The following is a 12,645-nucleotide window of genomic DNA, read 5'->3' on the forward strand; positions in this document are numbered from 1 at the left end:
TTGGATTGCTTGCAGGACAAGTAGCATGCTGTTTTAATATATAAAATAGACCTGCCAATCTACTCCACAAACCTTCAGGTTTGTGCTTTTTACACTGAAACATAAGTTTTCAAGTTTATCTTAGTCTACTGAGTATAGTTGGCTGCTGATTGTTGTCGCTAAGGATGAAGTTTATAATTCTATTTCGCCAGAGGATTCTCCTAAGCACTAAATGACCCCACCAGTGTGCGTAGTTTCAGGAATGTCGCCGCTGGATAGTTATCGCTAGTACCATGTTTCCATAGGAGAAGCTTTTTTTGTTTTCCTAATAACTTTGGCACTGTTTGACAAATCTTCATGAAACTTTCCACAAAAAAATGTTCTTCCACCTCAGTTCCTAACTGCAAAGTTTGGGGATGATCCATGAAGCAGGGGCTGAGAAAAAGGGGCGGAGACCCAAAACGTGTTATTGCCATTGATTATTTAATACGGAAATTAGACTCTGCTACATTCAAAATGGCTGAACGGAATTATACAACATTTTTGCAGAAAGCAGGATCTTGGATTTTGTGACCTGGTGTAAATCTGTTCAGTACTTTTAGAAAAATTGAGGTTAGAAATATATTGTGTATATTTCATACCATAGAGGATCCACAGAGCCGCCAGATCTCGAAATGAGATCTGTTGGCTGCCACCACATCCACAACAATGTGGTGGCAGCCATCTTGTGACTCGGGACACAGTCCCTTCTCCGGGAAAAAACATAAACAAGATATAATTGGCACACAAGCAACCCAGGGCCAGTTTCACCCTAGTTATCAGCCAGCCATAGCTTGGTTCACGGGTTCCGCGTCTGTACAGAACTCTCCCACTTAGGGCAACACACTAAAGTATAGAAAAAGTGATCAATGGAGAGTTGAATTAATCGTAGTCACTGATAATTAATCGGGTCACAGCCCAGTCCATCGTTATTTTGCACACCTGCATCCATCCATTTGCAAATCAGTCGTGACCCCGCTCAGATGGGAAATGTCCAGCCCAAACTGCCTGGCCAGGTCTCCCCTGAACTGGAAAATCAGCATCCTAGGACCTGTTTTGCCCTAGTTGGGGCTCCTCAGCCAGTTATAGGGGGGCAAGTGCATTTGTTTTTTTTGGGGGGGCGAAGAGTGTGTAGCCTCCCCACTAGAGCCTCTAGAAGGCCCCAAGGACCCCATCGCGAGGGAGACTCTGAAGACCCCATCTCCTCGGGCCGAATTAATAATTCGGGGGGGGGGGGGGGATAGAAGGGTGCTGTTTTCTCCTGCAAGCTTCTAGGTGGTCTGGGGTCCCATCCTCCGGGGCTGGAATTTTCTAAACTGGGAGGGGGACTCTATATTCCAGAGCCATACTATGTCCAGGACATAGGGACAGTGTGCTGAGGGACAGTGTGCTGAGGGACAGTGTGCTGAGGACTTCAACCCCAGGAACACCATATTTTCCTTGCGAAAGAGCACTCAGGGAAAGTGTAATGTGCTCCAACGTGTGGGAGCGCACTTTTTTTCCCCTAACCACGTTCGTGGGCAGGGAAACAGAATTGCTCCTTCATATCCTCAGTGATGTCATGAGTGATGTCACTGACATGTCATGCGTGATGTAATGCATTATTAGTAGTAAAGATATATTCACCACTGCCAATAAGGCCACTAACGCAATATAGGGCTCAGAATAGGTCTCAGAAAATTATTCCCATACTCAACCCATGGTAGCTTGGCTGTGAGCAGGTAGGCTTAACTTCAAAGACCGGTATGTAAATCATTTAAAAACAACAATTCAGTAAATAATTAAGACACAACCAACAACAAAATCCAACACCAATTTATAAAAATGGGAAATATTTTTATCTTTAAAATGACTCCAAAACAAGTAAAAATCCAGTGTAGGTAACCTGCATTATGAATTTTTAAAGATTTTGCACCATATAGCACATAGAAACCTATATCACCTATTCGGGCTTCTGGTTGCACCAGACTGGGACAAAGTCAAAGTTTCAGGCCGAACGTGATGGATCCCTGCGCGTCTACCCCTCGTGGTAGGTCTCGGTCAAAGTTTTTGAATTCTGGAGCTTTTCATCACTTGAAGCTCTCAGCCAGTCCGGATTCGTTGAGGGTCCCCTGGCTTGCCTTGCCATGAGCTCCTGGTCACACATATGGAAGTCAGACCTCTGGATTCATTGAGGGTTTGCCGGCTTGGGTTTCCACCAACTCCCTGTCAAACTCTGGAAGTCGGACCTCTGGAGCTTTTCAGCGGGACGAACCTGGATGGCAGGTCGGCTCGCAGTTGAGAGTCGCCGGTTTGGCTGGCCAGGTTGAGTCTGTCCACTTATGCTGCTTTTTTTAAAGTTGCTCTAAAGTTTTCCAAAGTGTCCCAAAGTGTCCAAAATGTACTCCAAGGGTCTGTAATCTTCAAGATGGTCCTTAAAAGTTTGGGACAATTCACTTTGGACAAAACCCTTACAAATCCATTGTAGTACTCCAGGCTCGGGGTTCTTGGTGGTGATGGTCCAGATGAGCTCTGTTAACCTGTAGCTTGCAGGGAGTGCACGCTTAAGTCCTTTTGAAGCAGGTATGATCCACAGGGCTGTAGTTCCAGATTGTGCAGCAGGCGCATTCAGTCAGAGTGCAGGGCCTGGTTGGTGCAAATCAAACTTCCAGCATGGGCTCTTCTTCTTCCTTAAGTTTTGAGTTGCAGATCTGAGAGGCACTGCCACTCTTAGATACTTATTCAGTGTTCTCTGGGTCACACAGGAGGGCACTCCTGTCCAGTGATTTGAAGCACCCCAGCACATGACCATTTCCTCCAAAGTGTGGCACAATAGTCACCCAGAAAGCACTATTTCTCCAAAATTCAATGTGGCTGAAGTCTCGGCAAAGGGGGCAAGAGCTGGCTAAACCAACCTCCAGGATGGCTAATCTCAATTTCTTCCCTCACCATGGCATCTTCCCATTCCTTCCTTAACCCCTTCGATGCTGATGACGAGCTCAGCTCGTCATCAGCCACGGGGGCGTGTGCGGATGACGAGCTGAGCTCGTCATCTTATGCGGCTTTTAGAAAAAAGCTGCGTAGGGGAAAAATAACCGCCGCAGCGATGCGGTTAAGCCTGCCATCTGGTTGGGTTCAAAGAGGAGTGTGAATTAAACTGGCTACTTCTGCCTGTCTCCTTCTTCTTTTGAAGATCATGGTTTACAACCCATCCCCCTTGCCCTAGCATTCATATGCAGCAGAACCCTCTCCTCCCAGAATGACTCTCTCACCCCAGGGGCTACTCATCACCTCATCAAAGCAACCTGGCTAACCCACTTAACTCCGACCAATCGGGACAAATCACTAAAAGGCTGAATTTTGGCTTACCGACAATGTCTTATAACTTCCTTGCTGTACATTTTAGGATAAATTCAACAAATTCATGTTGTTGGATTTATCAATACCATTCTAGTTGGTCCTTGAATTATAGTATTCTGTGTTACCTATCAGGTGTTATTAATTAATAATGTCTTGCAGTATTAATTAATAATGTCTTGCAGTGTTAACCTATGTATCTTGGGATCTGCAATGGGGAAAATGAACTGGGCAAGATCTCCCACACCAGGGCTTATAAAACATATTTGATAAGTACTCTGTCTATATATGCAGGACTCCCACCACTGGAACAACTAGGGGAGACATTAGGGGTTCTGAATATGTAAAAATATTTCAGATCCTCACTCCACAGTGCTCCTAGCACAAACATCGATTTGGGGAAGCACTTTAATACAATGTGGAAAGTGATATGTGTAATTTCACTAAACCCAAGGAATATAAAACCTACTTTATAAGGGTCTACCTTATAAGTACCTGACTTCCCCTCAGCCCACCACCACCACTGGGACACCTAGGGGAGACCCTGGGGGTACCTAATATGCCTAAATATTGTAGTTTATTAATTTGTAAGGGCCCCAAACACCAAAGTGGAGTTTGCGCACAATTGACACTTTAAAAGCAGTCCTGCAACACAGGGCTGCTTTTAAACTGACCTCAGGCCTCAGCAGTGCACACATGCAAGTGCAGAAAGGGCTGCTGGCATCTAAACGGATGTGCCCTATTATGTACTAGGGACTTAAATGTAGTTTTGATTCCCCCTGCCCTAATATGTACTAGGGCCTTATAGGGGAAGTTATGCCAATCAGAAGGGTAAGCATAACCCATAGTGTACCCTTGTGCATGTAGGTGTTTTCACTGTATTCTAAGTGTGTTTTCAGCATAGCACTGACCCTGGGCCTGGTTAGGCAGAGCCAGGGACAGTCAGTTACCACTAGTACCAGTCAGCAAAAAAATCTGGGGGTGCACAGGTATGACTTTGCAACAGTGAAGTCATAAGTGCATTACAAGGGTGTAAGTTATAGTTGGCTCAGCTAACTAGACCTACAAAATTTCACTGGTTTTGTAGGAGAGAAATCTGAGTATAACTTTGAGATCCATGTAACCTACGGTTTTTTCCAGCAAAAAACAAATCCCTTTCTGACTCGGAGTGTGCTTACCTCAATTGCCTGTTTTTCTAGCAGAGTTCTTAAGCATACGATTAGCACAGTGCCATCCATGCAGAGCTAGAAAGTGACAAAGCCTTTTGCCATTTTTACAGAAACGTTTTTAAGTATAGGATGAGCTAGTGCTATCCATGCTAAGCTGAAACATGACAAAAGCCTTTCACCACTCCAGGCACAGTATTATTACATCTTTGGATTGGTAAAATATCATCCAAAGTGTCGTATGTCTATAGTATAACATAGTTGCCACTCTGTAGTTATAGTTGGGTTTAGAATGTCCATAAGAAAAGCATTTGTTGTTTCACTAATAACTACGGTGCTGTTTGGCGAAACTCTCCATAAGAGTTAATCAACCTCTGCTCCTTCCTGTAACGTTTTGCAGCGATTCTTGAAGCGGTGTCCCAAAACTTAGTACTCCCATGTTAATTCCCATAAGAACTTTTGGGAATTAACATGAACTTAACAGAATTACACCAAATTTGGCAGGAAGTTAGATAATTATTCATTAAGCTTGCTTTTTTTTATTTGATGTAAATCCGTTTGGCTGCTTGGGAGAAATTTGCTTTTAAACAGGTGCTCGAGTGGTCATGAAGGGTTAAATATGTAGGTTCAACTGGACATTTGGGGCCGGATGTACAACCGTTTTTTGCGGTCGCAAAAGGGTATTCAACCCTTTTGCGACCGCAAAAAACGGTGGCGGTATGTAATGATGCTTTTTTGTGTGACAGACTCTCAAAATAGCGTTTGCGACTCTCTATTTGGAAGGGGCATGCCAAAGGCGTCCCTTCCTAATAGCGAGTCCAAATGGTAGTGTACCATAGTTTTGCAACCGCATTTGTGAAACTGATTGGCTCCTCAGAAATGGACTAAAGGTTTCAGGATTGTGGGGTTACCCCCTGTTCTAGCTAGCTAAGCATGATCACTTTGTCATCCATCTTTTTGTTCAGTAATAGTCCAAACAGATGAGGGTTAAATAGATTAGGACTTGAAGGGGTTGTTTTTTTCCATGGGGTTCAGAGGAGCAACATTCTGTTCCCTTGGTGACACTTAGCAAAAACATTGGTTGGGCTAGAGTTCATTGTGGTCTTATATAAATTTGACAAGGCCTATACCTGTTCAAGATGGCCCGAAACAAGGCTTTGTACGTAGCCCAACATTGTTTGCAATTTTGTGTCCAATCTCCCAAGCTTTTTGAAGACAGTAAATACATTTCTTCCAAAAATACAATATCACAATGTAAATTTCGTATTATATGAAGACGCCCCTGTGATAGTAAATCGAACTCTTGTGGGGCTCCCAAAAAATGAAAACCGCTTTGTTATTTTTAATTAACTGATTTAAGGTATAATTACTGAGACAACACCAGTGTTGCATTTGGGTAGAAAGGAATTTTCCTTTGTTTTGGTATTTGGGGCCTATAAAGCTTGCAATAATTATTGAGTATCAGTAGTTTGAAGTTTATTTCAGGTATGGAAGTGGGTGATCTCAACAAAGAAGACGTTAGTGATTATGCATGTTTTTTTAATGATGTATTAGGCTTTTATAGGGTACACAGTAGAACCGGTAGTTAAAGTTTGTATACAAAATGAAGTTCTGTTGGTTTTATATGGCGTTGCCCATTTAATTCTCAATTTAAAAGTTAGTTTTAATGACTTTGAAAGCCCATGTTGGAGTTCCTTAAAAAGGCAAATATAGGAACTGTTAGGTTGGATCTAGGGCTGAGAAGCCTTCAGCATCAGGTAGAGGCCATGGGTGTTCTCTTAGTATGCGTTTGCAAGAAGAGAACACTTGTTGAAAGCGTTACAAGGACATCTTGACAAGCAAAGTTAAACGACCGGCCCTCTGTAAGAAGCAGATTATTAAATCTAGGATAGGGAAGCACTCCCAAGCACAGATTAAAGATACTACAAATTAAGGAGCAATTAAAATGCATCTCGGATTTATTCCATTCTAGAAGATTTTAACTCTGAACAAATTGCAAAGATTTGACAATATTTGTGTGTTTTTTCCACTTTTGACAGTATTCCTTTCTGTAAGATGTTATGGTTAAGAAAAAGCAACACTTCCTAATTATAAATAGAACAGGGTGTTTACCGAAGTATCGGTATGTGCATAATAACATTAATTATAGTTTTGTTAATGGTTAACATGCCGGGTGACGGGGGAGGGCATGCTATGTATGGGTCCCAATGTATTTGTCGCTTGCTAATTAACTATGTTTTTTAATTGGATAAAGACGCAAATGATTTTGAAATTAATTTTTAAACTGTTGTAGAACTTCTAAAATGTTTACAAGCTGTAAGGTACTCCTCATATAATTTTATTTTGTATGTACTTTGAAGACCATTCCTTTGATTATAAGCTTGTTTGGTTTTTTTGGGTGTTTTTTTAGCAAAAATTCTTAATTTGGCCATGGCCTAGTTCCACCAAAATATAAAATAACTGTAAATCTAGAGACTCAAAGGAACAAATGCTGTCCGTTGACAAAAAAAGCTAGCAAGGAAAGCCGCAAAAAGTCAGCTCAACAAGCAATAAAGCAAAATATTAAAAAAGAATATTGAAAAAGGTCATGGAACGAAGAGAGGCATTATGTGGAGCCTTTGGAAGGTATAGAAACTGACCCCCACAACGCCTTCAAACTTATTGGTGGGTCATTTCCACTGTTGTGAGGAATCAGTTTAGTTGGCCAATGAACTTTGTTCTTATCGAGTAGGCAGCTGAATTCCGAGCTTTTCTATTGTCCTCATACGGTTTCTACTAAAATGACTCGGGGACTGTAGCTTCGGCTGGGCTCTGGTCACTCACCTTTAATGGCACTTTCCTGGTAGAAATGCAAGATAGCTTGCTCAAGCTGGGAAATGCCTCTTCTCCTTCAGATCTCAACCTCACTTAAGTTAACAAAGCCTTGCTTGTAGTCTTTCTACCCAGGCACGAGTTACTCAGTCTCTTCTAGAAGGATGAGTATTGCAACAACTGAAACACCGTGTGTTTATCACCCTTCTGAGGAATATACGTTTTTCTCTGAATGGTCTGGCTATTTTCAGTCCAATTTCGGTTCAGCCCATTACTGCAAAGTCCTTGAATGGTTGGTACTACACCAGCCGTGGGCACATCTGTAGCCTGCCTGGCAAATTGCTACATGTTTGTGACTCAGCAGTTCATGGTTGGATGCTTGAGAGTCTGCTTTCGCCAAGTGGTTCCAGAACTGCTTCCACACTGTCTTACAGAGTTGTACAGTTTAGGATCAAGCTCCCACCAATTTCCTATCATCAAAGAGCTTGGTCCTGTGATTCGAGTCCCGCCTATCTTAAGAGAGCCATACCTGAGAAGTGGCTAGGTCCTGTTACCATCACTTTTGCCTTCCCTGCCATGTTGATTCTTTCCTTCAATCTGATATTATGTCACTTGATGTCGGGCATTTCTGTTTGGTTTCGATTATGACCGAACACTGAGTAATGGACTGCTCTCTGTGGTCTCATGGTCATGCTGCAACACATCCAGAGTAAAGCAGTGTGGGCAGATGTTGTCATACCTCAACAAGCACAAATCTTACTGAATCACAATAGACTTACTGGATGTCAGTGGTACAAAAGGTGGGATTCAAAATACTTGCTCTGTGTCCTAGAGCTTTCAAAGGGCACTTACCAGTTACTGTCCATTCCGCTTCTTACAACCCACTGCTACCCATATCCAGATGTAGAAAGGTGCGAGCGAGAGGAAACACGCTGGCTCTGCAAGAGACAGCAAGACTCTTGGGCTCGCTCATTGCTACTGTCGAGCTGCCCAGCCCTACTCCGCCTTCAAAGGCCCAGAAATTACTTAAGATCATTTTGTGAGAAATTGTTGGATTTTCACCTTTATTTACTGTAGCTTCTTGCGAGACGGTTCTGTTTTAAGGTATCCTTTAGTATGAAAAAAACAAGATACCATTCCTAAACAAAACACTAGGTGGGAGAATATGCACAGCAGTTGAATCTATAACTGCTGCAAGCCTCAAAGCAATACTTTCATGTTCTAGTCAAGAAAACATATCAAGATCATCTCTGCCAAATATTCCTTTGCGGCAGCAGGTGCTTCTGGGTAGTTCTGATTGATATTTGGGCTTCTCCCTCCTTTATGAAAAAGTCTGTGTAGTGTGCTGTTTTACTTACTTTATATTGTAGGCCTGGGCGTAGTTACTCAGCGAAGTGACCAAAAAACTCTGCTGCGCTACGCGGAGTTCCGCAAGCGGAAGAGTGCGTTTTGTCATGTCGTTCACGTTAATTTTCAGCGCCAGGTGTTTATCCCTGTAAAATCAGCACGAACGGCACAATGCGCAGCGCAAGAGGGCACTGTTTTGTTCCTTGCCGCCCGCTCAAGTATATCATCTACACGTTGGCGAGCGAGGAAAAAACTCTGCTACGCGCAGCAGAGTTTTTGGGCACTCAACGTGCTCCGTGGAGTGCGGAAAACTCTGCGAACGGAGCAGAGTTCACCGCTCAGGCCTAATTGTGTTTTGTGAACTGTGCTTTTATTGTCTTGTTGGAATGTTACAGCATCAAGTTCCTAGCGTCACACGGAACACCTCTGGTTGCTAGGTGAGAGTCAGTCATTACTGGCTTCTCGTCTGGGCAGGCCCCAGATGGCCGTGGGTCTTTGCGATCTCTTCTTAAATGCTATAAACTTCTTTATATCCTGACTATGGATTGATGATGTCGTTATTTAGCCTACCCTGACACTACAGTGTGCTCTGTTTGTCCGTATCGGATACTGCTTTCCATGCTTGCCTAGTCAAGTAACGGCTCCTTCAAGAAGAGCAGACCCATTAGGGTACTGTCTGCCGCATGAACTAACAAAAGTAAAAACATGAAAAATTTGAAGCACTCATTTGTAACTTTAGCAGCACTTTTGTCTGACCGCCCTCTAACGCCCAAAAACGGATACTTCAGAAGGTTTGGAGGAAGGTATCCTAGTGCTTTAACAGCTGAATCAGTACTGGCACTCCTGCATCTCCATGTCTACCATAGCTGGGCACCGAGCAATGCACTCAATTATTAATCCGAGTCCTCTAGGTCTGCTAAAGTACAGGTCCTACTATCACATGTACCAAGGATTCTCAGCGTTAAAATGTAGACTATTTAAGAAATGTGAATCTACGAAAGGCACCAGTGGAGGAGAACTTGGGTTAACGGTAAGTAATGTTTTATTTTGAGATCTGGATTTTCATTTGTGTTTACAATTGTCTGTGTAGAGACAATCAGTCCAATCTCACGAGTTTCAAAATAGAACATGGAAAGGTAAAACCTTGCCTTTTGTATTGAAAGTATACTCTCTCCACCTGCCAAATGTAATGTTTATTGCAATTTCATGTTTTTAGATGTGTATGGCAGCCTTTGAACTTGACATGGAAAAAGCATTTGCCTTCCAGGCAAGCCAAGACAAGGTTTGCAGTATCTGCATGGAAGTGGTGTACGAGAAAGCGCCCAGCGAAAGAAGGTTTGGCATTCTTTCGAACTGCAACCATACATATTGCCTCGCCTGTATCAGACAGTGGAGGTGTGCTAAGCAGTTTGAGAACCCAATCATAAAGTGAGTATGTTTCTTAAATGTATACTTTCCATATTATTATAGATACCATGAGGTAAAAGATGTTTTGGCCACGTTCAAGCGAACGTTGTTGATTTGCTGGCATTTTTAATTTCTGTATTCAGATGCTATTAAACACTTTTAGCAGTGTCAGTTTGGCACCTTGAACTCTTGAATTAATTAGGAGTTCTATTTCAGCTAAGCATCCTCTAGATCTACTAAGAGATTTATAATATTGTCTCTTTCTTTATTGAGCTCAGAGACATAAAACATGAAGCTTGTGGGGAGTGCCTCTGGGTAATTCTGATGTTGCCAATTTACTAAGTGAACCTGGAGAAGTATTTTATATGGTGATTTATGCCACTCTTGTCTTCAATCTAATCTAAAACATGCCCCTTTGGGCCCGGAAATGTAGGACTCCCTCTGGTAGACACCATAACTCACCTGCCTCATCAAGTTACAGAGTCACTGTCCCAGTGGTATGTGCTTGGGTGGTACACCCTACAGCTACAGGGGCAGCCTTAAACTTTGAAGACTGTATTATCAAATTGTTGTCTTCTTTGTAAAATGTAGCATCTTGGCTTGGCGTTTTTTCTTTTGTGTTTCTCTTGACTGAACAGGGATATCTTTCTTCTAGTGGCAGTAATCTAAAGAGGGTTGGAGTGTGTTGTATTTGCTAGTGCTTACTGTGTTCCTTCTCTGGAACTCCCTTGTTGTCATGGTGCTTATGTTGTTCTAGTTCTGTAAATTGCCAGTTGGTGTTTCCCTGTGCCAATGTATGGTGCGGTGACTCGTTTCTCTGAGAATAAACTTCAACCAACATAACTGAAGATTCCTGTTATTTATTTGACACCCACAACAGAGTGCTGTTACATAGCCATGATGCATTAGCATTAAGGGTTGATGTAATCCAGTTGTAGCCTTTGAAATGCTAAACAAAGCATCAGGTTCAGAGGCTGCATAAACACCCACATGCTGTTGGCTGAAGGTAAACCAACTGCATTTGAATGCCAGGCGGATTTGCTCTATGGGGCTTTGCCAAACATTAGTCCTGAAAGGGGAAAGCCTAAGGGCTGTAGTGATTTTCACACTCCTGTAGAGACGCAAATAAATAACCTCATGCATTTGTGTTTCTTTTATTTATATATTTTTTGAATAGTATTTTAATTTGTATCGCTACCACTGAAACCTTGTAAATGGCATAACTGCATCCTAATTAAAGTAGGGTAGCAACCTACATCGATGATTCCCTGCATGCTTCATTAATGGCCTTTACTCGGTACACAAATGCAAAAAGAACAATTGATGGACAGAATGCAGAACAATGTCATACATTCACCCCAGGACAGAGATTCTGGCCTTAATCCATCGTTTTTTTTGCTCCCCATGCCATTCCAGTTTGGACCCAGCCACATGCAAATCAGTCTTGACCCTGCGCCCATGGGAACAGTCCAGCCCGAACTGCCAGGCCAGGTCCTCCCTGGACTGGAAACAAGCATCCTAGGACCGGGTTCAGACTTTCATCCCTCATCAGCCAGGATAGCTTGACTCTAGTGGCGTGGAGAGCACGGGACCCACGTCTGGGCATAACCGTCCCACTCGGGGTGACAAATGCAAAAAGAACAATTGATGGACAGAATGCAGAACCATGTCATACATTCACCCCAGTACAGAGATCTGGACCTAAATCCATCGTTTTTTTTTTACTCAGTACACAACATTGTACCTGGTGAACTGAGCTGGATATTGAGAACCTAAATCCCCTGTCCTTCATTATCTTTAGTGGTCATGTACCAAAGTACATAGTTAAGGTAACTGATGTACAGAAGAGATTCTATTTTACTAGATTACGGGTGGGTAGGTTGCATCAGCTAGTCCCAATCCTGAAAAGAGCCCATGCGATGGGAAAGCTACACAATCCATTTTATTCTCTTTTGTAAATTTGATAGCGATATTAGAAAGCTCTTTTTACGTCCCATTTATTTCCCACAGAGATTTTGGCTACACCAGGAAGCTTTTAACCACTTATGTAAGCTTAAGATAGATAACACTTGCCATGCAGTTTCTACTTTTATCGCATGTGCCGTTATTAAAAGGAAACAAAACAGGTGATGGACAGAATGTGGATCAATTTCACACATTCACCCCAGTCCAAAGATCTGGGCCCAAATCCATCGTTTTTTTGCACTCCACACCACCCTGGGTTAGACAATGGCGATATGCAAATCAGCTCTGACCCTGTGCCCCATGGGAACAGTCCAGTCCGAACTACAAAAGCCATGTCCTTCCCAGAACGGAATCAAGCATCCGAGGACCGGACCGGTTTCGAGGTAACACCTCTCATCAGCCCGGCTAGCTTGACTCCAGTGGTGTGGAGTGCCTGGGACCCACGTCTGAGCATCCCCAGCGCACTTATGGCGAATTTGCAAACAAAACAGGTGATGGACAGAATGTGGATCAATTTCACACATTCACCCCAGTCCAAAGATCTGGGCCCAAATCCATCGTTTTTTTGCACTCCACACCACCCTGGGTTAGACAA

General features: G+C 42.9%; 1 protein-coding gene across 2 annotated transcripts in view; it reads left to right on the top strand.

The window, feature by feature from the left end:
- The window catches only part of MKRN2 (makorin ring finger protein 2), a 158,808-nt gene that overhangs the window by 58,695 nt on the left and 87,468 nt on the right, over positions 1-12,645 (top strand). For both annotated transcript variants that reach the window (XM_086938966.1, XM_086938967.1), the window contains exon 5: positions 9,895-10,106. In XM_086938966.1, the coding sequence (XP_086795092.1) occupies positions 9,895-10,106 (212 nt within the window). The remainder of the gene's footprint in view (positions 1-9,894; positions 10,107-12,645) is intronic.

This window comes from Lissotriton vulgaris, chromosome 9 (assembly GCF_964263255.1).
Source record: "Lissotriton vulgaris chromosome 9, aLisVul1.2, whole genome shotgun sequence".
Taxonomy (NCBI): domain Eukaryota; kingdom Metazoa; phylum Chordata; class Amphibia; order Caudata; family Salamandridae; genus Lissotriton; species Lissotriton vulgaris.